Source organism: Vidua chalybeata, chromosome 5 (assembly GCF_026979565.1).
Source record: "Vidua chalybeata isolate OUT-0048 chromosome 5, bVidCha1 merged haplotype, whole genome shotgun sequence".
Classification (NCBI taxonomy): domain Eukaryota; kingdom Metazoa; phylum Chordata; class Aves; order Passeriformes; family Viduidae; genus Vidua; species Vidua chalybeata.
In genome coordinates, this window is record NC_071534.1 from 4,515,928 (window position 1) to 4,542,780 (window position 26,853).

At 38.6% G+C, this 26,853-nt stretch overlaps 1 protein-coding gene across 2 annotated transcripts in view; it reads right to left on the reverse strand.

Moving 5' to 3' along the window:
• ERC1 (ELKS/RAB6-interacting/CAST family member 1) overlaps positions 1-26,853 on the reverse strand; it is a 270,416-nt gene that overhangs the window by 233,995 nt on the left and 9,568 nt on the right. For both annotated transcript variants that reach the window (XM_053944154.1, XM_053944153.1), the window contains exon 2: positions 25,257-26,086. In XM_053944154.1, coding sequence (XP_053800129.1) covers positions 25,257-25,925 — 669 coding nt within the window. In that variant the 5' untranslated portion in view covers positions 25,926-26,086. The remainder of the gene's footprint in view (positions 1-25,256; positions 26,087-26,853) is intronic.

Consider the following 26,853-nt stretch of genomic DNA (forward strand, 5'->3'; position numbering starts at 1 on the left):
CAAATAATTTTCAAAGAAATCAGAAGAGACCTTTGCTTTCCTCCAACTAATATTTTAGGCTCTTTGTTACAGATTAATATAATGTGCCTAAGACTCTGCTGCTCCCTTTCTCTCCTCCCAAACTGGTTTTCAAGAAGTGTTTTCATACAGCAAGTAACTGAGTTTGTATTATGGCATGACAGACTGACTTGAAATTTAGCAGGCCAGGCTATGCACAGCTATTTACAGCAGCTATTGAGGACAACACATTTCATATAACTGGCTTCTTTAAAGAATCTTTCAGCCCACACTGAGTGCAAAATGGATAAAACTGATCTCAAAGCAGCTGCTTACCAATCAAAGGTGAATATCCTCTGCATAAATTCCACCAGGGAGAAACTGATTAGTAAGCAATAAGCAATTAAAACCACATAAAAAAAATATTGTTCCATCCTGAGCAGGGTCTGACTCTCACTACCACTGTGATCCTGAAGGAAAAATGGTTTCTGCAAATTCAGAACATTTGTTCTGAGATATGTGGTAGTGAAGGAAGCTGATCTATCCAGTGCAGGCACGTTCCAGCAGTAATGGCTATGAGTAGTGCTGTGTAGGCAAGGCATTTGTTATTGATTCCCTAGATTTTTTACACCATCTTTTGCTTTTCCTGGATATCCCTTCTAAGAGTTCTTTATCTCTATGCCCGTGTCACAGACATATATATATGTCTATATAAAAATTCACACACATACACATATATGAAGTAAAAATAAAAAGAATGCTTATTAACAATACAATTTGAGACATTTTATTACTAAGAAAATTATCTTCCAAAGCAAATTAAATTTTCAGTGCTGCTATTAGGCAAGTAGTACCTCACACGCTTTTTATTTCATGGGGAGACAGAAACTGAAAACTTTAATTTCTTCTAACCTTATCCATAAGGCAGGAAGTTTTCTTTCTTCCACAGCTTATGCAAAGGAAGTAGTAGCTACAGAAGTATTCCATTTCTTCCACCAACAGATATGACAAGAGAACTTTGCTGGGGCTCATTTGCTTATAAGCACTAGTTTAGAATTACTGCCTGTGGCATTTTTGAGTCAAGCCGATTCTGTGGGATTAAGTACTCAGCTGATAGGATTTTTTTAGTATTATTTTTTTATGTTTAGGGGGAAAAAAGCCCTCATAGCTTCAATTCTAACCCCAGCAAGCTAAGACCTGAATTGCAGCAGCTGCATACTCCCCACCTACAAACACAAAGCGGGGTGTAATCCGTTTCTCTGCATATGGATCTTCTGGAACATCCAGCTCCCAAGGATCCCAGGTGCCAGCTGAAAAGCCCACCACTCAGACTACCACTTAGTGGCACGCTAGGAAAATGCCTGTACATCAAAAAGCTGAACAAAATTGTATTTGTTCATGAATTAAAAATGCCACTCGGAGTCAAATCACACAAACTCGGGGAAGACACATGCCCTAAAGACCTTATTCAAAAGTTACACAACTCAACCCGTGTCTCCGTTTCTCTCCTGTTGTCTAACTGGGTTAGACATACAAAAGTCAGAAGAGGAAAGGAAGCTTTTGATCACTTGCCCATCAGCAGCTAATCTTTAACATGTGCTCAGTTTATCTCTAACTTGCCAGAGACAGAAGGTAACAACTGAAAAGTCTGTGCATTTTGTTTAACATTTAGTTTTGTAATAGGGATTACAGTGTCACACCACTAATGAGATTACATATTTATTTAAAATTCACACGGATATTCTGAAATCTGTATAATTCATAAAGCTGTATCTAGCAATAAAATCTTCAACATAAAGACCTATAATACCTACCTGTCCATTAATAATTAATTTTTTGTTGATTTTTGTTAATTACCACCATCTCTTCTTGCTCTCCTTTTCCACTAAGCTGGTAGACCATGAAAGTAACATTAACTTTTAAGCCAGTAAGACATATTTAGCAGTTCAAAGTACTGGTATGAAAAGTAAGAAGTGGAAATAACACAGACCCCTGACATGAATAAGACAGTCAATTTTCACTGGATTTTAGGTGCATTTATTGAGAGCTGGAGAGGACTCTGACTCAGCCATATCTCTGGAACACACTCTGACTTAGTTGTTACAAAAACTTAAGATACTACCTCTTGACCACCATGAGTTCCTCCCACAGAAAGCCATTCATAGAGGTAAAAGGATGTCTGCTAAAAATGCAAATTGACTTTCAGCATGCAGCATTATTTGACAGCAATGAAACATAATTACAGAGGCAACTGCTGAAAGAAGCACTCCTTCCCAAATAAGCACCAGCATCAGGCTAATGGATAAATCTATCTCCTGGACTCTAATGAACAAAATATCCTTCAAAAGCCTCTGCTCTGACTATACAAACACTGAAATTTTATTGTTGCTTTGTAAATTAGCTGGTAAGCACTTCAGACATTCAAAGCTCACACATTTACTTTTTCTGACACCTTGAGCATAAATTGGCAAAATATTCTACTTCTTTAAGTTTCATGTCCTTATACAACAAACTGAGAATAGAGATCAGGAATTCTTTGTTTCTGATAAACCTAACATAGATCTTAAATTTTTAAGAACTTGAACAGCAGAAGTCATAATTATAGCTAAAGAAATACAGAATTAGCAAGTCAGCAGGACCTAGACAAAGGGAGATGTATATCCACAAAGATGCTCTGATGGACCTCCACAGAGATACCTGAATATTCTAAATATGAAAGAGAATATACTTTTAGCTTTGAATTTTTAATAAGTATCCTGAATGCTGTGAAACATTCAGTGAGTAAGATACCACTGTTACTTTTAAGAGATCATCACTGTTTAACCTCTGAGGAGGTTAAACAATTAACTAAGTTCTCTGTACATCTGAGAATTAAATAAATAACTGAAAAATATTTGCTAGAAAAGTTTTTCTTCTTACAGTATAATTTTAAAGTGCAATTTAATATTCTGTAGTATATTGTTTATTTTTCAGGATACTCAATTTCTACTAAGGAAATTTTTCCCCTTTAAAATTTCAAAAGTATCTCTGAATTTAAACCAAAACCTTGCCCATCCTAGCTAAATATAACATATAATTCATTTTATTTATACTGATAAACTGTCAGAAATTAAATTAACTACAAAAATGTCACTATTACTGTAGAATATAACATCTAGACCCCAAGATACTGTAGAGCAGTTTCTCAGTATATTCATGCCACCCCTCAGAAAATCCTTAATCTTGTTCAGCTCTAGACTGGTCAATGAACTGCTTACAGAAAGCTCCAAATTCTGCCTTTTCACATTTGCTTGGCTGTATCATCTTATTCCATTATTTTACCACACCGATATTGACTGCAATGAAATTACTCCTGTGTTTCTGAGTCAGGCAGACAAAAAACATCAAAAGTATTTTAGAAATAGAACATTTACAAGTTCAGCCACTAAGCAGCTCACCAAAACCACTTCTGATTGAGGAAGCAATCCAGTCTCACATGAAATTGCAACAAAGCAGGAGACAACATGAGCATCTAATAATAAAGTACTCATCATCAGTTAGCAGGAATATTTAGCCCAGCACTTCCTTCTCCACATTTCCAGAACACTTGTAACTAACACATGAAGTTCTAGTTATTAACTGTATTTCTGCAGGTGTTCAGGTGTTGGCAGTGGGGTCTCTGCTCCAGCAGCTTCACAAGAGATCCACCACAAGGCACAACTGGACCTCTCAGCCGTGTGTGGAGTGCTTTAATGGAAGCATGAGGAAGGGCACAGAAGAACACCAGAAGAGGAGGAACCAACAGAGGGCATGAGAGAACAAAGTCAGGGAAAGAAGAGGAAGAGAGGGGAAGATGCTCTGCCCTGCAGCAGGTCATTGCTGAAGGGACAGCAGCCCATGGAGGACCTACACCACAGCCAAGGAAAACAAAACCAGAGAGCAGTAAAAAACTGATGCACCTTGCCTCCAACCCCCTGAATCACATCTTGCCTCAATGAAGGGACCCAGTGCACCCTGTGATGCTTACAAGGCAGGGAAGAGAAGTGTCTGGAGTAAAGCTGAGGCAGGGAAAGGAGGAGGGATGGATTCCCCCAAGTGTTTCAATTTTTATCTTTTTTTGTTACCCAGTAATTCAATATTTATGTTAATCTGCAATAAATGAAGTTGAATTCCCAAGTCGAGTTTGCTTTGCCCATGACAGCAATTGGGTAGTGATTTCCCTGTATTATTTCAACCCTGGAGCATTCTCAGCCCTGTTCTCCCTTTTTGCTCTCCATCCCACAGCAGCAGGACATGAGGAGGCAGCTGTATGGGTGCCTGGGCCAACCCACCACAGGGATGTAACAGCATTATCCTGGTAAAATATAATAGTAACATCATTACATTTGACCCAATTTTCACTTACTATTTTTAGAATTGTGTTAATTCATTACCAAAAGTTGTGTCATTAAAGATGAGATATTCTTCAGAAGGGAAACTGAATAGCAGATAACCAGGCATGCTTGTACTCAGTAAGAAATCTTTATTTCCCTGAGACACATCTCCAAGGGCCTGAACATTTAAACACTTATTTCTTCACAGGAAGCGCAGAGAATTAGAAGCACAGAAAAGATAAGCATGTGGAAAAGTGCCTACGACAAACATCTCCAAAAAATCCTACAAGATACTTATCCATAATGAATTAAATCTGTCCACCAGTCTAACCTGGCTAGTTAGTATAAATAATGAACATTTACTGGGCAGCTTCACATTTCCACCAGCTGGCCATAGGCTTCAACCAGTGACATAAACATACAAGAGTCTTGTCTCTACATTTTCTTCAATAGTTTTATGATATCTGATATAACAAGCCATAAAAAAGGCCAAAAGAGGAAAATTCTAACAAACTTAGGTGTCACCTGTTAAATTCCTATGTGAAATACTGCGAATGTAAAAATTAATTCGACTTTAACACAGAGTGAAAGAAAAATATTGTTTACCACTAGTTTCTTTTGAGAAAATGGTCTTTATGCCCAGGCACACTGTGGGTATGGAAATTGGAAGTCGGAATTTACCGGATTTTATCTAGAAAGGACACACACACATTTTGGAAATACAGATATGAGAAACCATAGAACAATATAGGCTGGGACAACTGGAATTATTCTAACACAGTGTCCTGCTCAAAGCAGGGACAGTGGAATCCGTTTGCTCAGCAGCTTCCATAGTCAAGCTCTGAAGATCTCCAGGATCAGAGAGCTGATAAACCTTAGAGTGTTTTAATCACTTCTAATGATGAAAATGATGCTCCTTGTGCCTGGTGAGAATGAATTTCTCATGTTACAACTTGTGATCACTGCCACGTCTCTTCCACTGCCCATCTCTGAGAAGTCCAACTGCATCTTCTCCACACCTCCCCTAGGTAGGTAGGAACCACACTAAGATGCCCTGAACCTCATTTTCATCAGACTAAACCAAAACAGTTCTTACAGCCCCTCCTTATATGCCATATATCCAGTCCCCATATCATTTCATTACCTACCAGACTCGTGCCAGAACATCAGTACTGCCCTGTACTGCAGAGCTGGAGACTGGGCATGGTACTGGATGTGCTCTCAGATGTATGGCCCACAAAAAAACAACAGTAAGCAAATAATTAGTGCTGCTTCCCACCCTTTGAGCCTGCCAGTGCAGCCACACATTTGCCTTTTTACAGTTGCCAGATTGTCCCAGTTATCCCACTCATTCTTTTCAAAGTGCAAAAGAGGGGATAGCAAGGTTGATAGAATACAGCCATGCAAATATGATACCAATTAGAAAGTGGTATCAGGTGCAAGATAGCCCTCAAAGCCAAATTTCAGAATTTTAAGATTGCAAACCAAGATCAAAGGGAAGCTAATAGCTACATACACATCATCTACTTACAAAATGATTCTCTCTTCTGCTTTGAATGATAGCACACATACATTCACACTGATAAAACAAGTATCAAATGTTAAAATATCCACCAGTGTCTTTCATGTGGCACTGACCATTTCTTGTTGAGTCATATGGATCAGACAAGATACTCTCAAGTCTTGGCAGCTAGACATCTGACTTTTAAACACTTCAGAAGCACTATTTTCAAAATGAATGCCCTCTCTACAGAGGAGACTGGGATTCTACACTTGTTGACACAAAACAGGGTGGTAGCAGTGTTTAGGTCTAACATCAGACAGGTTTACATACAGCAGTAATCAAGCATAAATTATATGCAAAAGATTATTATGGCACTGACTTTTGTCTGTGAGGCCTGGAAGATAAAACAATAGCAAAGCAAAAGGCAGAATAAAATCAGCAGTTTCCCTTTTTGGAATTCATACAATTGCACGTATCATCCCCTACAAAGATAGGTTGGCAACTCAGCAATCCTAGTAAAGATATTTCTTGTTACAGAGTGGATGGAGGAAAACACTTTGAATTGATAAGTAGCCATCTTGAACAGTTGCAAATATTTTCTTAGCACAACTTTGGCCATTATGCTGGAGAAGATCAGGCTCCAGGGAGACCTTGCAGTATATTCCAGTATACCTAAAGGGCTACATGAAAACCAGAGAGGGAATTTTCACAAGGGCATGTAGTGGGGCACAAGTGGTGACAGTTTTAAACTGGAAGAGGGCAGATTTAGATCATAAATTAGAAGAAATTCTTCACTGTGAGGGTGGTGAGGCACTGGCACAGGTTGCCCAGAGAAGTTTTGGATGCCACATCACTGCAAATGTCCAAGGCCAGGCTGGATGGAGCTTTAGAGCAACTTGGTGTAATGGAAGGTGTCCCTGCCATAGCAAGGGGCTTGGAACTACATCACCTTTAAGGTCCCTTCCAACCTAAACCACTCTATGATTATATGAATAAGTTACCTGCAAGCTGAGAGATTAATCAATTCTTGCATTGCATTCTATCAGCGGCAATATTATCATTAAGAACTTGAAATTCAAGCAAGATGTATTAAATCCTCTTAAAAATGGCAATGGAAATCCACCACTGATTCTCTTTGTGGTATTTGAAATGATAAAAATAACACACCCCTTAGAACAGTTGTGAAAGAACAAGTTTTAATTTCTCAAGAAATGGTTAAGAAAGGAAGACTTTCAAATCCCACCTCATCTCTTGAGAAAGGTCCCTGGAGGTGGATAATTGAAGGGCCTGAAACTACAAAGGAATGTCAAATCCTTATAAATACACTCTCTCTATTGAGCAAATTCTTTACAAAAATAGTCTAGTTTCTTGAAACAAAAGCCTCTTTCCCAAATAGGGATAATAAATTTGGAAAGGAGAAAAAAAATTAATTAATGCTTTCACACAAAGAAAGCTTAGAAGACCGAGCATTTCCACAATAAGAATCCCTGGCACTAAAAGTTAAATTCTGGTCAGGAACAAGCCAAGTTTCTCGGTGTATGATCTCAGTAGTGAAGGTGAGGGGGAGGAAGGCTCTCCAAAGAGATTCACTGAGCTGGACTCAGAGCTGTAACTATTTAAGCAGGTGCAGACAGGTATGGGCAATACACAGAGTGTATTGTGTGTGATTGCAACAGTGCTTTTGCACCTGAGTGCTGATGGTGCAAGAATATCAACAACACAGGTGTGAGAGATCACCCAAACAAATCAAACACTTGGAATTCAGGAAGGAATTCAGGCATGCAAGAAAGAACAACAAAACTTGTGAGAAAAAAACAATTTCACCAGCAGACAGTGAAACTACAGAGGGGAAAATCCAAAATAAGCCAGCCAGACAGTGGTAAACCAATTGTGTGTTTTCGACAGAGACATGTTGAAGAGATTCAAAGTATTTAAAATAAATGTATGTTTTTATATATACACATGTGCATATAAAAACTCACATATAAACATATTTAATAGAAGATAAACAGAAAGTAATGTCCTGACACATCCCAAAGAAAAAAATTGAGACTCAGAACTCATAAGGGAAGTTAAATGTTTTTAAAGCCTGAAAATAAAACAGAAGGGGGGGGTAAGTGACTAAATAAAAGATCTTTCACAGCCTAAAATGAGGAAAGGTACAAAATTTGCCAGGTACTTACACAAACTAGCATTTTAAAAGATTGCAATAAGGAAGATGAACCGATGGGGAATCTAAATTAGCGGTGAAAGATGAAAAAGTCAGATTGCTTGCTGTATGTTTACTTCACAAGCTTTGGAAGAGCTTATGATAACATGAATGCTTAATCTGGAAAGTAATGGGAGACTGCTGAAATCTGTAATGAGGTATTACATAAATATTCTGTAATGAACTTGCACACTCCAAAGTCAATGCCAGCACTCACTCCCAGGTATGTGTAGGTGTTCTGTGTGTACATGGCGAGGGTTTGGCACTGAGAGCTGCAGGGTGGCCTCTGTGAGAAGAGATCAGCACTTGTACCCATCCCAGACAGGTAGAAGAGCCAGGAAGGAAGGAGTGAAGTCAAGCCTGGGAAGGTGGGGGAGAGGAAGGTGTTTTTTAGGTTTGTCTTTGTTTTGTCAGCCTACTGGTTTTAACTGGAAAAAAAACTACATTAATTTTCCAAAGTGAGTCTGTTATGCCTGGGGCAGTAATTGGTAAGTGATCTGTTTTTATCTCAGGGAGTTTTTTATTTATTTTCTCCTCCTGGTCCCATTGAGGAAGAGGGCCAAGAGAGTGGCTTGGTGAGCACCTGCCAGCTGGCCAAGGTCAGCCCCCAAAAAAGTTGTGAAGAAGTGCTTGTGCCACCGGACAAGCTAAAATCCTGGACACGTTGGGTACATTCAAGGGCACTGAGAAAGACTTATTTCTAACACCCAGAAAGAATGTAGTGATAACTCAGCTAAGTCAATTTACTGCAAAAGAAAAAATACAAATACTGAATTAAAAATTAGATGTTTAACTAGATGTAATACATTTTTTTGCATGTAACATTTGTAACTGATATAAAAAAGTTTTTTTTTAAAAAAGCAGGTCTTTAACTTCTAAAAGCTGATTGTAGGCATGCATTTTATAAATCGGTTAAACAGACAGTGCATGAAGAATTAAAGTGTAGATTAGAATAAAATGGCTAACTATACTCTGAAAAATCAAACTCTAAGGCCAGAGAAAACCCTCAGGAAACCTGGATGGCAAGATTATAGAAAAAACTAACATGGTCTGACCTGAATTGAAACTGAACAGTGAGCCAAAGGCAGAGCAGCTACAGAACTGTCATAAAGACTAAACACTTCTTGAAGTTAAAAAAAGATCAAGTGACAACATAAGGCTCACCACAAAACTCTTACAGATATGCCTACATGTTGATTAATATTTTAAATGCACCAATACCATCTGTAACATAATAACTTCCTCCCTCAGAGACATATTTAAAAATAAATGATAGGCATGACCGTTAGTTCAGTTGCTTTGAAACAGAAAAACTCTGTTCATAGAAATTTACATTAAACTTATAGAAAAATTTACGAAAAATGCATCTAGTAAAGAAACCAACAAATATTTAAAAATAAATCTGCAGTAGAATCAAAGCTAAAGAAAAGGTGGAAGGCAAAGCAAATAAAGATCTATGCCCTGAACACAGTATTTGGAAAAATAACAGAATTTTATAAATAACCTTGTATTTGTGGGAATACTGTCAAACAAGTCTTGAAGTCATGAGCCTGGAAGTCATCTGGATCCAATGCATCTGACAGCAACTGCTCACTGTAAAGCCTGCATGCTCCATGAAGAAAAGAACAGAGTGCTGGCAAAAGAACAAGAGCAATTGCCATCCCTGACACTTCCACTCAGTTTTAGCAGACAAGGTGAGTTCTGGTGCCTTGGACTGTCAGGCAGGAGAGAACAGCTCAGCTGCTGACACGCAGACTGCACGCCTGGGCAGCTGATACTCTGCAGTACCTCAAGCAAGGAGATGTCAGAAATACTGGAAACAAACACAGATAGGTTCCAGTTTTAGAACTACCAATGTCCTCAGTATAGTCTGGGGGGCAATGCTTTGGTTGTCTCAAAGTCCACTCAGTATTACTGCATTTTATGCAGCTGAATGTATGTGGCAAGCCCAGTCACAATGGAAGAACGAGATCTTGGGTTGCTATCAAGGCTTAGACTGGAAAACTTGGGCCATATTATTTAGACTGGAAACCTAAGCACGCATAATACATTATGCCAATCTATGAAAACAGAGTTATGATACAATAACTCAGATTGAAAAGGACAGCACGAGGTTATCTAGCTTAACCTCTTACTCAAGGCATAGTCATCTATGAGATCAAATCAATTTGCCAAGAAATTTATTCAGTCACATCCTGAAAATCTTCTATTTATATCCATTATTTCTCATCCTCCCACCATGCAGCATCCAGTCTAGTTCCTCTTCTCAAAAACAACCTCATCGTATGGGAAGGCTGCTATTAATCCTCTCAAAGCCTTCCCATCACCAAATTAACCAAATCCATCAACCTCTTCTCACAGGACCTGTGCTTCAGCCCACCAGTCACTCTGGCACCCCTCTTAGAAGATGCCACCAAGTGACATCTTTTCCTGCACTGAAAGCTGGACAGAGTATTCTGCATGTGGCTGAATAAGTGTGAAGCTGAAGGAAATAATCACTGCACAAACTTCTCTGCTGCCACAATGCATCATCCCTGCCTCATGTCCACCTTGCTGCCCACCAGGTCCCCAAACCCTTTTCCACAGAGCTGCTCCCACCCAGTCACACCCTAACCTCTATTTTTCCTGAGAGCTTCTTATTCCCATCATCCTTGCTGCATTTCATGAGCCTCCTGCCCCTTCCTTCCTGCAGACTGAGTCCCCGTGCACAGCAGCTCTGCCCTTCAGAGATCAACTGGTCCCCTTAGGGTGGTGCCATCTGAATGAATGGGACCTTGTCACCTCCATCCAGGTCCCTGAGGAAGATGTCAAACACGACTCAGCTTGTTACAGGCAACTGGGTAGTGATTAATCACATCCTGAGCCTGATCCTACAAGCTGCTTCTCCCCCACCTGGCTGCCACCTGACTGTGGCATTCTAAGTAGCAATGACAAGAGTGCTGTGGGAAACAGTGATGAAAGCCTGACTAAAGGCAAGCTGAAGGACAGCCACTGCTCCTTCCTCATCCACAAATCCTGACTTTTTATCACAGAAGGCAAAGAGATCAGGCATGATTAATCCTTGACAAATCCATCCTGACTGTGCCCAACCACGATCCTGTCACTGACATGCTCAGAAATGTGTTCCAAAAGGACTCATTCCACAGGGACTGAAGCAGAAAGCACCATCCTCTAACTCCATGGCTTGTCCTTTGGCCTGTTTTGAAGATTGTGGAATATTGTTTCCACAAAGGAGACCCCTCCCCAGTTTCTTTAGGCTTTTAAGAATGACAGAAATAAGCCTTCCAGTGGCATCAAACAGCCATCTCCTCACCCTCACACTCATCCTGTGGTCTTGCAGGGATCAAGTCTTCTCAAGGAAGCCCTGGGTCAATCCACATTCAATTCATGGCTGATAGTTACTCTCCCTGAACCACATCTCTGATCACAGAGGCCTGGGAAATCTTCTCTGGTACCTGAGCAGATTGGCATATCACAGAAAGATGCAACATTTTGTTCAAATGTGTTCTCTCTATTTGCATACTGTGGGAGACTGTGGGAAGCCAAGTGGGAAGGATAAAGAAATTGAGTAATCTGTCTGGGGGATCAACAGTAGTCTATATTTCACAGTGAAATATCTCAAGTTCCACAAGCAGGAGTTGGGAAAAAAAAAAAAAACAAAACCAGCCTTCTTTATGCCTTTCCTTAATATCTGCCCAAGAATGGTGACCTTCAGAAACCAAAACAAAATTTAATGAGTTTATAAAATCAAAAGGAAAATTCAACACTCATTTATAATTTCCAGACAAACTCTGTTCTGAACACAGATATTGTGAGCAAAGTGTAAATGATTCACAAGTGTTGGCATAAGCAAGACTGATTTCATTCTAGAGTTCATTAAAAAACATGTTGTATGTAATAAAAATACATTTACAGTTCTAACGGTATACATTTTAATCTTGTTTCCCTCAGCCCTGCTGCTTAAGGAACACGTCATGTGAAAACCAGCCTCTTGCCAAGTCACTCCTTAGTGAGAACAGTTCCCTGACACTCAGTTCACCCAAAGATTTCACTCAACTCTCTAAAAGCAATACCAGCAAAAGGGAACAGTGACAAACTATCTGAGATTAATGGTGGTGGAAATACAGCATTTTTAAAACAAATTCCATCCAAGAACTACTTTAAAAACATTTGTACAGTTCAGGACTTCCTAATATTTGGGTTGACTCATACTGAATTGACTCTATTTACCATATGCTGACTGTGTGCTCACATTATTACACCACCAACTGCAACTCCTTTGGTGCAGAGACTGATGGGGGCTAGAGGGGGAAATAAACCTGTAAGAGATGTTACTTCCTGATACTTCTCAGTGGATCTGGAATTTCATTGCAGAAAAGAATGGTACATCAGGAATGAGCAGAAAACTGACATGAATGGGGGGATACAATTAAGACAACAGCTGAATGTTTTTTCCAAAGAGTTTCTGTCAGGTGTTGATTGTCAGTTTGGTTTATTTCCCTACAGCTTATGATAGCCACACTCTTTTGTTGTTGATCTGCCTGTTGGGCATTCAGAAGATGCACAAATAATTTGTTACAATGAAGTCAACATAAAACTGTGTTTTGAAATGAGGTATTACAGGAACTCCACAAAAAACAGGGCCCTTCTTGTTTCCATGTCAGCCACGTAAACCAGTAGCTTGGATACATAATGTGTGTGTGCCTTAGGGCATAACCTGTTGCACAAAACTGAACTTGTGCAATTTAAATGATTCCAACATCAAAAATGACAAAAATAATTATGCTACTCATCTCCCAACAGTCAGCCCAGCACTGAAGGGCAAAAAGAAAGGAAATGTGCTTAAGCAAGAGGAAACCAGCCCAAAAGAATACAAGAGATCAAATTATTTGGGAAGAAAAAATATCCATTTTGGCTACAAATTAAATTTTGTACACGATGGTACAATAATTTACTTCTAAAAATACTTCTCTAATACATTACACTCCATGTTTTAGATAAGCTCCTATCATCTTGATTTAATAGCACCTGTTAAAAGTGTTATTAAAGATATTGCTTAATAGCACCTCTTAATGACAAAAACCCAGATGTGATAGACAAAAGTTCTGAAAATAAGTGAGATGTTTATGCAGAGCATGTTAGCATAGGTTAAAAGGGAGGATGTTTCCTACTGGAAACTAAATCTCTTTATGGCATTTACAGCAGTTTTGTAACTTGGAAGCACTAACACCCTGTCTTTCATTACTGGTAATTCAGGTTTATCATGCAGTGTACAAGGGATGCAAAGTATCAGTTATACCTGGCAGAACCTCAGCCAGTTACTTCTGACCTGAGATCATAAACCACCAAATTCATATAGTCATGTTCTGCCTTTTCAATTACAAAATACCTTAACAGTCACTCTGCTGTGTGCAAATCTGCCCAATCCAGTCCAGAAAATGACTTTCATAAATTAAGAGCAGTCTTTTTACCAGACTTTCTTTCCATCACTCCAAAAACGTGAAGACTAAAATGAAATCATTCACATGGTAACAAATTTTGCAAGTTAAATACCACTGCTGTTTGCAGTATATATAAATATGAATAAAAAGGTAGGCACCACTGATTTTCATAGCTTAAAGAACAACAAAAGAAGCCTGGCTGAATGGGAGATTAAGGGCAGAAATTACACATCCAGTGAGAATGAAAAAAAAAAAAATAGAAGAAAAATACAGCATCTTCCCCCTTAAAATGAAAAAGCAGTGACAATATAAAAACACTGAACTAAAATAACCCATTTTTATGAAAAAAAAATATTACTTCTGCATTTTTGTAGTGAAGTCTGCTATTCCTTAAGTTCTACTGGACAGAGTAGAATTTCAGAAAATTAAGTGCTCAGCAGCAAACCCTCAGTTTCAGCTATGTATAAGCCTGTATAGCACATTGACCCTCTTGCTGTTAATACACTACTAAAATTAAACACTTCACTCAAGTGTTAATCAGCACAATTATATGCAGTGCATATGAAGGTGTCACAGCATCAACTACTGTCTGACTTTAATAATCAGGTCTTTCTGCACCAAATCACCTGCTAACAAGCTCAACCTGTGAAGTACAGATCTAGTTTTCCCAGATCAATCTTCAAAGACTGTCTAGCATTCAGCACTTCACAAAGAAACATTAACAACTGTATTAAGTATAGAAGAAAGTGAATTAATGATTTCGTCCACAAATTCCCTTTCAAATTAAAGAAGCTCAACATGAAACACTAGAAAAAGTTAATTAACAAAAAAGCAATGTTAAATATAAACGAATGACAATTCTCACACAGTCAGAAAGGAGACAGACCTTAGACCTCTCAAAGGCACACAGATCTGAGCTAATTCAACCAAATGGAAAGGAGGAGAGGAAGAATTTTTTTAATATGTACACACTAAATGGATTCTGCATTGAGAAAACACAGCATGCAGTTTTGAATGCATTCCCAGCTTTAGCAGAAAAATAAAGAAAAAAGCTTTCCCTAGATAGACACTATAACTTGGAACCCTCTTTAAGTCACAAACATTGGATTTTGAATCTTACTCGTGGAAGATGGAGGAGAGAGAACGTAACAGCAGTACAACCACTTGCTCAACTGTTGTATGTTAAGTGCAAAGCACAACTTTAAAGTAAGTTGTAAACATATTTACAACCAAGAACCAACCAAAATAAGATGGGTTTTGTAAAAGCAATTTGAAGGTATACAATTTCCAACTAAGATGGCTTACAAAGGACTAATTAGTAGAGGAACGAGTTTAAGAATCTCGCTAGGATGTTACCCAACAGCAGAAAGTATCAAAAATCATAACCTGAGTGCACACAGCAGTACCCACACCTACTTCAACTCTTTGGTCAAGTATGTGCACAGACCTCCTCACAAATCCTGGCCAAAGCATGCTTCTTAAAACTTTTCTGTCATTCTCTCAATACCATCTGCTAGTTCATACCAAAATTAAATCCATGTTAAGAAAAATCCGTATTACTCATTTTACTGCAAGGTGATTTTTCAGTTTCCCTCCCCCCAAAATAAGTTACTGCAGATAATTCATTTTTTTGGAACATTCCAGTCATAGTGAAGTGATGAGAAAGTCTAAATGCATCCCTGCAAAGAGGATCATAAAATGGCTGAGTTAATTTTCCTTCACCCATAAAAGTGCTGTTGACTGCACATATAGAGCACACTATTTACTTTCTCATATGAAAGTATACCTATGGTTTCCTAGAAAGGTCCCTCCTTTGAGTAACTAAGCTCTCAGATCTATTAGAATGGTTACACATTAACAGGCTCACAACTGCATGGCCAAACCTGATCTCTCAGACACCAGCTGAGGGAAAAATTTAAATGCCATCCTCCAAATCAAAGCTTCCACAAACAGAATAATTTTACTTTACTCAACAGATACACAGGCTGATGAAGACTGGGAAATTCACCTACCCCCAAAATAAAAAACACCTATGGTTGTAGGCCTTTTGTACAACTACTTTGGATAAATTATTAATCCTCACAAGCAACGACATCTTAAAATTAACTTATGTGCAAACCAAAGGGAGATTTCAGAAAAGTACATAAATGTGTTATGCTAATGGAAGCCACACAAATATGCCACAGTTGATGAGATCAAAAAATTATCTAGATTTTTACCACTGTCCTCTCCCTTCTTATCAGAGTTACTGAGCTGCACAATCAGAAAAACACTGGTATTGGTATTTAACTAAGCTGTACCTAGGAATCACAACACTGTCATTTGCACTCCCAAACTGAACAGAGATGAATAATGAATCACCGAAGAATCTTATTCTCAACATTTACCCAACTGAGGGAAATAAGGGAGTTACTTCCTAAGTCTCCAGTGCAGGGCACATTATTTCCTGACAATCTATTTAAAAGCCTTTATTCTGCTTGTTCTTTCTGCCCATTCCCTTTTCCCAGCATTATTCTGAGATCCCCTGTTTCACCTATTAGCACTAATTCTCAGCCTAAAGCTTTTGTCATCCTCTTCATGGATATCCTCCTCTCATCCAACAAGGAAACACTGAAACCTCTTGCCACAGAAGCCAAAAACACTTGCAGAACTTGATGTAAATTTTTAGTCAATGCCAAATACAAAAGTATGGCCACTCTTAAAGAGCATGTATCTTTCTCATGAATCAACTGCTTCTGTAGATCAGATCCAAGGTATTAATTGACTATGGAAGAGTATTATCTCCTCCATAGGGAGGGACATTTTATTTTCCAAACAGGTTGGTGTTTCTTAGCTATGTTGATTTTGACATTTATAACATTTTAAGAGCTTTGGTATGATGTCCTGAATCATTTAGCAAATCAAATGTTTATTTTTAAATGTCCCTATCTCTCTAAAGAGAAAGGGACACAAGATCAGCCTCATGGAAGCTTCTGGCTGTGAGATCAGATGCTGCAATAGGCTGCGTGGGTAGCTCTAACAAAGAAAGCTCCACTGATCTCATGTTACTTTTGTTGCTTCATGGTTTATTTCTGTTCATCCAAGAACTGATACCCACTTACAACATGTGAAGTCTAATAAATTATGCCAATAGTAAAATTAAAAAAAAAAAAAAAAAAAAAAAAAAAAAAAAAAAAGAACAAGTCTAACAACAGGTTAAGCCTGAGACAAGAACCTGTAGGTACAAGGTCGCCCTAAGACAATATGCTACAACACAAATATTCAGAAAGCTTTTCTCTCCCCTCAGTCGAAACTAAGTATTTGTCATCTGAGACACGATTCACTAAAAATCAGACCACTACTCAGAAAATTTCGTGATCCTTGTAAGGAAAAAAAGGTATATATGCCTCATCTCACTGCATTAAAAAAGGGTAGGATTTGTGTGGGGGTGTATATACATACATAATACATATATTAATAACACATATTAATGCCAGGAGCAATCAACTGCTATGGAAGAAACAGATCTTGTACAAAGTACCTGAAGAAACAAGATTTTAATTTCTGAATTATGGCACTTCATGTGCTGGTTTGTTTTAATCTTAGAAACAAGTTCAGAAACAAGTGACAAGAAGCATCAGAAGAAGTGTGTGGCCTTGTATTCTTTGGAATCCACATCCACATATAATTAGAAAGACCATCTGTTCACAAAGTTTACCCACTCAAGGTAGCTGGTACCTGCTGATAAGAAGGATCAAACAAGTCCATAAAGCCAATGTCAAGTCTACTGTCTCGTGTGCAAGGCTGCATCTCTGAAATGTTTTAGGCAGTGAAAGACTCTTCAGTGAGGTGCCTGCTCCTCCACAGTGCTGCTCATGAGAACTCAAGGACACTCTACGTATTGGCCAGGACAAAAATGCATTTGATACAGATAGCAGTGAGGCTTAATTTTGGATTACCATCTATTACTTGCTTGCTGTCACCCTGCTTCTCTCTCCAGCCCACTAGAGCAGGGAAAGGGGGAGGAGAATGGAAGAAGCAGGAGGGGGTACCAGTGCAGAAACAGTGCACACTACAGAACCCAATTACAATGCAGATATCATAGAGGAACAGGCATTAAGCAAAGCACCTGCAGTAAAATTTATCCTCCACCTCTCTGCCACACTTGCAAAGCATTGAAAAATATCTTTTTCCCAGGCAGCTGATCACCATCACTTCCTCCCTCAATAAAAAAGTGTATTTTGTGTTACACCTGAAATTCAAAAAGTCATCACCACCACAACCTGATGTTATTTTGTGTGCTTGCCATGAACTGCCCAAGATGGCTAGAAATCTACACACTGCCTTCAAATTAATTTTGATGTTGTGAAATCAAATTCTGGAAGAACCTGTCTCCAGCCAGTTGCTCACACTTATTGGCTTATACTATTTATTTTCCAAAATAGTGATAACAATCATTAGATTTTAAAAGAAGTCCTTAACAGGAATTGCATGCAGCTCAGAGCAGCAAGGACTACATTTTCCCCTGTTTTAATGGGATCCTGGACCACTAGCTCCCACCCAGGGACAAGCAAAAGCAGCCCACTGCTCACACGCTTTAATCATTTAAATAGCAACAGGAGTAAGAAGTAATACATAAGTTAATCTTAAAACCTTGTATGCAGCTCAACAAACAGCTTAAAAGCAACAAGTTCTTTAGGTTTACTGATGATTGTATATTACTTAGCATTCCAGTTTACAAACGAAGTTGCTAAAATTAAACTCAAGAAGGCAGTCACATGGTATTTATTCCTGTAACTGTTATACATAAGTTTAACTCCTCTGATTTCTAAAGCAATGATCACTAGAAAAAGCCTTAATGGTGTTCTGTGCCAGTATTTTGGCATCTGATCATGTTCATTTTGGGGAGTACACATGCATAACAAGACTATTTCAAGCTTTTGGGGGGCTGGGGTTCTTTTTTTGATTGCTTGGTTTTGGGGTTCGAGTTGGGTTTTTTTTTGGTGGAGGATAGTTTGTTTGGGGTGTTATGGGTTCTTTTTTCTTTAAAGAATACAATCTCTTCCTAGGGTGAATCCCTAAGAAGGCTTTCTTAATGGAGGTCAACTGATAACAATTTGGATTATCACAAGATCTCTTCAAATACTGATCTAGATATTGATAGATCCTTCCTTTCTTTTCTTTATGGTTTAAATGTCAATACTGTCTTAGCAAAACATGATGTATATTGGAATGCCTCAATCTCCCCCAAACAGTGCAGAAGTTTTTAGTGTTTAATCTAAGGTTATCAACAGGAAAAAGAAGTAGAGCTCTCTTAGGATATTTAATACTCTTTGGAAGCAAAGTCATCACTAAACCAAAGAGGTTTTTTTGTGATTTACAAAGATCTTTCCATTCCAATGGCATTCTGCAAAACCTTGAGTTGCTACCTGCTTCTCAAGGCTGCCAATATAACCCAACACCCCCTTCTGCTTCGCAGTCCAAGCTGACGCTACTGCAAGCACTAAGCAAATCTCTTAGACAGAACAACTGGTATCACCACAGAAGGAAGCTAAATACACTTTGTCCTTGTATTTTTTTCCACTACAGATGGTGACTCTGACCTTTCCAACAGAACCAATATCAATCTGAAAATACTACGCATAAACATAATTATGTAGACCTTGTGGGTTATGGAACTAAGTTTTGCTGAAAATACTTTCTTTTCAAGGTCTACTGCTTGTTATCTTCAGACAAAAAAATGGAGATATAGTTATGATTCACTACATGCAACAGATGCAGCCATTTTTCCATGTGTTCAACAGATTATGTCAAAAATTATACAGAAGAACTACAAAGCATTATCCATTCAAGGAAAAAAAAAAAGTGTAATCCTCAATAGCTATGCTACCTGCTGGCAAGCAGTTGTAATTTGATTTCTGTCAAGGATCTCAAATCACCACTAACCACTACTGAAAACACTGCTGTTTCATTGTGTCCCCTAAACACAAGTGTATACAGAAAATATATTCAAAGGAATTCTATATTAGAACATCTTGAGCACTACCAAGTTTATTCCCTTATTCCTCTCCTGCCAGCTGAGCCTAAAAGTGTAATTTCACAATGTTTTTTTCTTCAATTACTAGTTCAGATAGCTAGCATGACTGCTCTTCATGACTTATCAAACACACTACTTTCAGAATACAAAAATGTCCCCTCTAAACTCTTTTGGTCTCTAGCTTTTATCTCAGAGCATACATATACACAAATATTTATCCAAAATACAAAAGTTCCTCTGCCTTACTAATGTCTTAAGAATTAAATGGACTGTTAACTGTATCCTAGAAATCTACTTTGCTGAAAAAAAAGCTTTTCTTTCCAACTAACAGTTTAGTCAGGGTGGCCCACTCTGCTGACCATCTTCATATCTTTGAGGCTTCCTAGTATCACCAAATTGAAAAGAGTTTAATAAAAGCTCTATTTCAGTTTTTGGTCCTGAGGCATACCTGAAAGATGGACATAAGACCAGCACAAATACAACCTTTTCTCCATGGCCTGGCAGTTCCACTAAAGCACTCCTCTCCTTTCTACTTAAATCAATACCAGGCCAACACATGAGAATGGTGAATTTGGCACTGTAAAGCTGTAACATCAGCAGAAATTACCTGTAATGGAGGAGCACCTCTGCACTATTGCCATCATCTATCATTGTTAAATGTTCACTGGGCAAGTAAGAAAGAGGAAACCTTACACAGTTTCAAGCTACCTAGTTCATACTTTAGAAAGCAAGAACACTTAAGGAAAAAAATTACTAACTCCAACACCATAAATAGAATAGTGCTGAAAGGAACAAAGGCTTCTAGAGAAACACAGCATTACAGACCAGACTTTTCAGGAACATAAACACTAAATGGTGGAATAACACACTGCCACCCTAGTTAGGAGTCTAATATCTGCACAGACTCAATACATATTAGAGAAGAATTATAGCAGAAAGAGTCTGCAATCTCTAAGTTCTGCAGAATTTGAAGTAATCCCTGCTCCAGATTAACAGCAAAAAAAGCACAGTTAAACTACTAAATTCAACAGCATCTCTGATGTCACCTGTTTTATTCCAAGCTGCTTTTAAGTTGGTAGTATTCCCCTTATATGTTTAATGGATCAAGTAGAAAGCAGCTGTTCAGCCTATGCTACAGCTCAAAGCAACCCAAGGTATTAGATCCTACCTCAAGAGGAAACACGGGACAAAAGGAGCCTTGGGGAATACGGATAACCACAAAATGTCTAGTTTTATTTCCTTACAGAATTGAAAAAAAAAAGACAGAACACAGGGTGTTCTCTTGGGTGATCACATGACAATTTCTGAGGTCATTATAAAGTGCTGCAATTTGATAAATGCTTCAGATACCAAGCACTCTAGAGGAGGTAGTTTTGAGTTATTCTGAAAGAGAACTGAATTACAATTTCATGCTGCAGCTGAGGAAAGACAGAAGGAACCTTAAAGCTGACAGAAATCTAGAGAGCCAACAGGCATGTGCCATTGAAGGAATTATTTAAATGCAATGCTCTGGGATACAGAAAATGCCTTTAAGCAATGCCTATGGAAACATATATTGCATGACTAAACACCCAGAAGGAAGAAAGCTTCATTTTCTACCAACAAATAACCAGCTCAGGAATGGGGCTAGTAATAGAACAACACAGCACTAAGACATATCAATTGTCTTTTAATACATAATTTAAAAAAAAATTAAACCAATGAAGAAGTGAGAATCAATCTGATTTTCAGAGAAAGAATGTATTCATTAGAAGCTCAGACAGTCATAACACCAGGACCCAATGCATTTAAGAGGTTAACACATGGACAACTACACTTTTGAAAGTGAGATGCTCATTATCCACAACTAAGAAATGGAAAATACTTCTGACTCTGGGGAATATTGGTGAAATGCTGGAATACCTCCATCACAATAAAGTACAATGTCTTCAAGTGCTTACCCCAAGCCAGGTGAAACTCCTTTCAGAAATATTTTCTTGGTTAAACTCTCTGACTCAGACATCCAAGGTCTTGAACCACAGAAAGACCACAGAAATGCATCAAAGTAAAAAGATGTTTTCAGCAGTACCACACTATTTTGGCTGAAACATAAATCTGATCTTAAAAGTAGATCAGTCAAATGTGGAAATTTCAATGCAGAGCGTTAGACATGAAATTTGCATTGCACTACTTATTTTAAGGCACAATCATCTTGTCAAGTTTCAACTGAGAGGAACTCCTCTGTCCTTGAATTTCACATCACCCCACCACTGCCCAGTTTCTAGGCAAATTATTTCTGACATGGTGCAAAACATACTCACTGTCCTTCCTTTCCTCTTCTGGCCTCTGATGAAGAGGTTTCCAGGGAAGCTTTAAACCACACACACTAAAAAAATTTTCAACTCAGAAAGATACAGCTCCCACTAAAGCATTTAGAGGAGAGTGACAACATGCCAAAACCAAGCTCCTGTTTACCGGTTTCATCAATTTCTCCTTGAATATGCATGGGTTTGCATAACTGAGCAATCATTTGCACTTTCCTCTGGGCTTCTTGTGAAAAATGACTGGTTAAGTCATCCACACTGCACTGAAAACTGTCATGTTTTTCCAAGAATCTATGTTAACTACAGGAATACCTTCCATGTTTAGTTTTGACCTCTTCAAAGTGAGCTTTCAATGACATTCCCCATTCATGTAAAGAAAGGATTTTCTGTCTCTTCAAGATCAGTAACAAAGGATGAAAATAAAGCTCCACTCCCCAGCTGCAGCATTTGCTCAGAGCATCTGATGAATCCAGCTGTGTTGCACCACAACTGGGGAAAAGACCACAGCTGGGCAAGACTGCAGGACTGCTCACCCACGTGAGAGCTACAGAGAGCATGTGCATGAAATTCCCAGGATTATATCCAAGATAGCCCTCCTGCCTAGCGCCCTCAGAGGACAACCAAAAGGCTGTGACTGCCTCAGGACAGGTAGCATGCTCTTTCATCTCCCCACTCATTCTCTGAGCTTTACTGAACCCAGAAAATTTCCTAGAAATCAATAAGCAACACATTTATTTGTACACATTCCCAAGAAAAGAAAACTCCAAGATGCATTTACTCATAGAAGGCTGAGGTAGCAATCAACCAGGGCTCACATTTTCAGGTACTTTTAACAACTCCCAAACTCAAGGGGCAATTCAAACACTCAAGCTGAGGTGACAAGAACAGCAATACAATCAGGGACAATCAAGTGTATGTAGAAGAATGAAGAGCCATGACCACAGGAAAGAGATTGAGATGACTATCAGATAATGGTAGGAGTCAGCCAGCATCTTGGCTCCATGAGTTGAGACGATTTTTAACAATACAACTGGTCTGAGATAAACTTTTATATAAAGCACAAGTACTACACGTGCAAGAAGTCTTTTTTAAAAGTGATGTGCTGAAATACTCATAATTAAGTGTAAAGCTCCAGTTCCTGCAATTGTACTGGAACTCATTTTAGAAGGAGGCTGAAGAGGTAATGAAGATATTTTCTGGTCCCCCAACACATCTGGGAAATTCTTTGTTCAGTGTCTAAGCAGAGACATCTGTTTAATTAGAGAAAATCCTATTAAATGATCTTCCACGTGAAGGGCTGAAGTGACCAACTCCAAAAGGGTACAGAAGACACAGTGAATTCAGAATTTAATTAGAACATACTGTTAGCCAACTATAATCTATTAATTAGCATTCTTAGTTTTTACAGCTCAATGCAATAATACCCCTTTACTTTTAAATTGTACCCTTCTTACTTTTGGACCAAAGTCATACAATTCTACCTGTGTGGTAGTAATTACAGTGATTGCCTAGAGGACAGCAGCCTAGAAATATCTGTATTTAATATCTAATTAAACACATAAATATTTAATTAGGGGATAAAAGAAAGACCAAGAAAAAAATCTAAGCAAAATCACTGTTCTCTACTGTATTCATATTTAGTAATTGCTTAATCCATTCTAAACCCTATATTCATTGCATTTTTATTGCAAGATTTCCAAAGCATCCTCAAATGTCAAAACTGATTTCAGAAAAGGTGTTATTGTATTCCAAGACAGTCTCTTCAATATGAAGAAAGGGCCAAAAATGAGAAGAATTTAAGAATTAAAAGACAAACCTGCAACTGAAATACAAAGAACACCAGAAAAGTTGAGTGATTGGTATTCCAGATATTTGTTATCCTGGTAGTGCACCATAATAACTAAAATTTTCATTACATTACTGCTTCTAAAGAAATCCTACCTTTGCAATAAAAATTATTTTACTTCAGGTTTTCTGTATTCTCATGACATAAGTAAATGAAGACAAAGTGTCACACACCTTAACAAGTCCCACAGGTTGTGATACCATTTGGTAAGAAGACAGCTATAAAGCTAAATGACAAGTTCATTAAATGATTTCATACTATCTCAGGGAAAGCAACTTACTGTCTTCAACTCAAGCTCTTTAAAAAGTGAAAAGAAAATTGCAGACAGGTTCAGTGTAGTAGACTAATCACTAACCTAAAGTGATTTACTATTTATTACTAATCAAAATTTACTATTTAAGACAGGCTACCTGAAAGCAGAGTACAACAAGCACTACCCTTTTCCTCCAGCATTTCCCTCTCCCCTGCACCTTCTAAAGCAATCTTACAAAAAGCATTGCCTAAAATAGCAACTATACCTTAAAAGCTACAAGAACATTGTCACATTTGAATTATGGAGACTTTCATTAAACATGCTTGGATACTTAAAAAAGCACAATAAGGGAAAGTAATTTTGTCATGATGAAAGCTGACTTACATTTCAGAGAACTTTTGGAGTTGGACACTGGGTCTGTTTTCCACTAGAATAGTGAGGTTTTTTTACCTGACAGACCAGAGAGGTGCTGAACCCACATTTGGCCAGAAGCAACTAAACACGAGGACACTCATTCAAAGACAAATATTTACTTCAGGACTAAGGCAGCAAGGAGCTCTAGGTGGGAGAACTTTAAGAAAGCTTTTAATCAGTAGAACTGACTACAAAGACACCTCAATTTTAAATCAGCCTCTGAATTTGATTTTAATTTGGAGATGCTTTTAGGATGCACAAGACCAAAGACCTAGACACCTGAGAATCTGTGTTCTTCTGCCTATTCTGAAACTGGCCAGACCACTAAAAAAAAAAAACCTGTAGGATGCTTTAGGACAGTAACATAACAAGAAATGCACAGTTTATGAAAAAAGAATAGCAAGCATGTATTAAACAGTGTTATTTAAATGTAGCCAAGAACACAATTTATATCTGCTTGTGAAAACTGCAGGTCTGGACATTTTAAATCTAAATACCAGTGAGTCTAACCTTAACTTTGCTTTTAATGGCAATCTGTCAACATTCAGCAACAGTGCAGTTTGCTGGGGGTCAGCAGTTAGTACATTCTGCATCTCAGAGAACACTTCAAGAGGTAAACAGCACAAAAATATTAATTATGAACAGAATAAATTCTTCCAAAAGGAAACAGAGTGGTTACCATCAATCCTAGGGGGAAAAACCACACATGACACCCAAGAAAAAATGAGCACTCAAGGTAGTTTACAAGTCTGACAAGAAACATCTAACAACAGGCTTGCAAGCTGAAAACACATCTCACCCACATCAATTACCCAAGAAAAGCACCCATCTAATTTAGCTGCTTAAGTGTAACATGCAAGTTTATTAAAGTCATTTAATCATGCTACCACACTAACACAGCAGTGACATTAAATGACAAACCTGGTTTTCTTCTTGCAAAACTCTATATTGTTCCTTCCAAATGGTGATTTTTGAAGCTTCATCCTTCCTCAGAGCTCTCTCCTTTTTGAGCTCAGGACTCCAGAAGGTCTTGATGCTGTTCATGGAAGAACTCAGCTTGCTTTCTTTCACCTCCACATCCTTGCGGAGCAGGTCGTTTTCCCTCAGCACCTCCTTGAGCTGTGTCTGCAGGTCCATGATGGTGTTATCCCTGGCCTGGCGCAGCGAGTGAGGCACAGTGGATGCCATGCTCACGGGGGGGAGATGGTGCTCTCCAAATGCAATGGTATCACTGGCAACTCCACTAGTGGCAATGTTAGGGCTGCTGCCCATGGCAGTCATCCGAACACCATAAGGCAGCCGCCCTCCCGACCGGCCCAAGGTCATGGTGCTCTTCGGGGTGTCTGCACCCACGTTCTCGTGGTCACTTAGGTACATAGGGCCAGATGTAGCATAGGCAGCATTTAAGGACTGAATGTTTTCCATGGAAAGGGTTTTCCCACTGCCACCCGCAGTACTGCTCCCCGAGCTGCCTCCCGTGCTGTTGGTTCGCCGGTGGCCCAGGCGAGGCGAGCGCGGCAGCCGCGGTGAGCGCCCCGGGCTCTGCGTGCTGGGCTCCACCTTGCCCACGGAACGAGCACTTCCATACATGGTTATGTGGTGTGAGGCAATCAGATAGGCAAAAATCAGGAATGAGAGAATTCCCGTTAAGCTCTTCAATGGTGATAAGTCAACTTAAGGCCAATCACAACTTGCAACAGATCTGGTTGTCCATCTCTGAAGTCATGTGCTCACGGCGTTCAGGACCATATCTGTATCAATAAGAATAACATATTAAAATCTAAATCAATAAAAATAACACATTAAATACCTAGTTTATCACCAAATGTTTATCACCAAATGTTTGTCCCACATTAGAATATATCCTCCTATATTTATTGCTCTCCAGTATCTTTCAATTCCTCCAAATAAAAAACAAAAGTAATGTTTTATTTAAACCCTTATATTTAAATTCAAAAAGAAACTTCTATTCTTGCTATTCTATTGTTATATTATCACAGTAAAGAGGAAAGGAAAAGAGAATACATCAGTCTTCAAGCTGTAATTTTATTGGCGACGATAAAACCCTTCAGATGTCATCTTATCTTTCTTCCTATTTCAAACTGGCCCTAATGCTTTACCCGTTACCTTTCTGAGTAAGAGACAATCAAAATTCTAAAGCCACTCAGTAGTATATCTTTCCTTCAAGCACTGCCAGCTTCCATAGGACACGGTTTCTAAACCCTTCTGTTGTGAAATCATCCTGCAAATGGGAAGGTAGGACAGACTGAAATTACTCTGATTATGATTGGAACCAGAAGGTTCCTTAGCACTGCTGTCACAGCCCCACTTCCAATGCAAAGTCAGACCAAAACTAAGAATAATCATGAAATCATTACTGACCAACTTCAGCAAGCACAGATGCAAATCTGGAAGAGGAGCAATGACCCAGAAATGAGACCAATGAGGTTAAGAGAAACAAGAGAATCACAGCTCCACTGAAAACTGGTTCTAGACTCTTATTTTTTCCCAGTCTAAA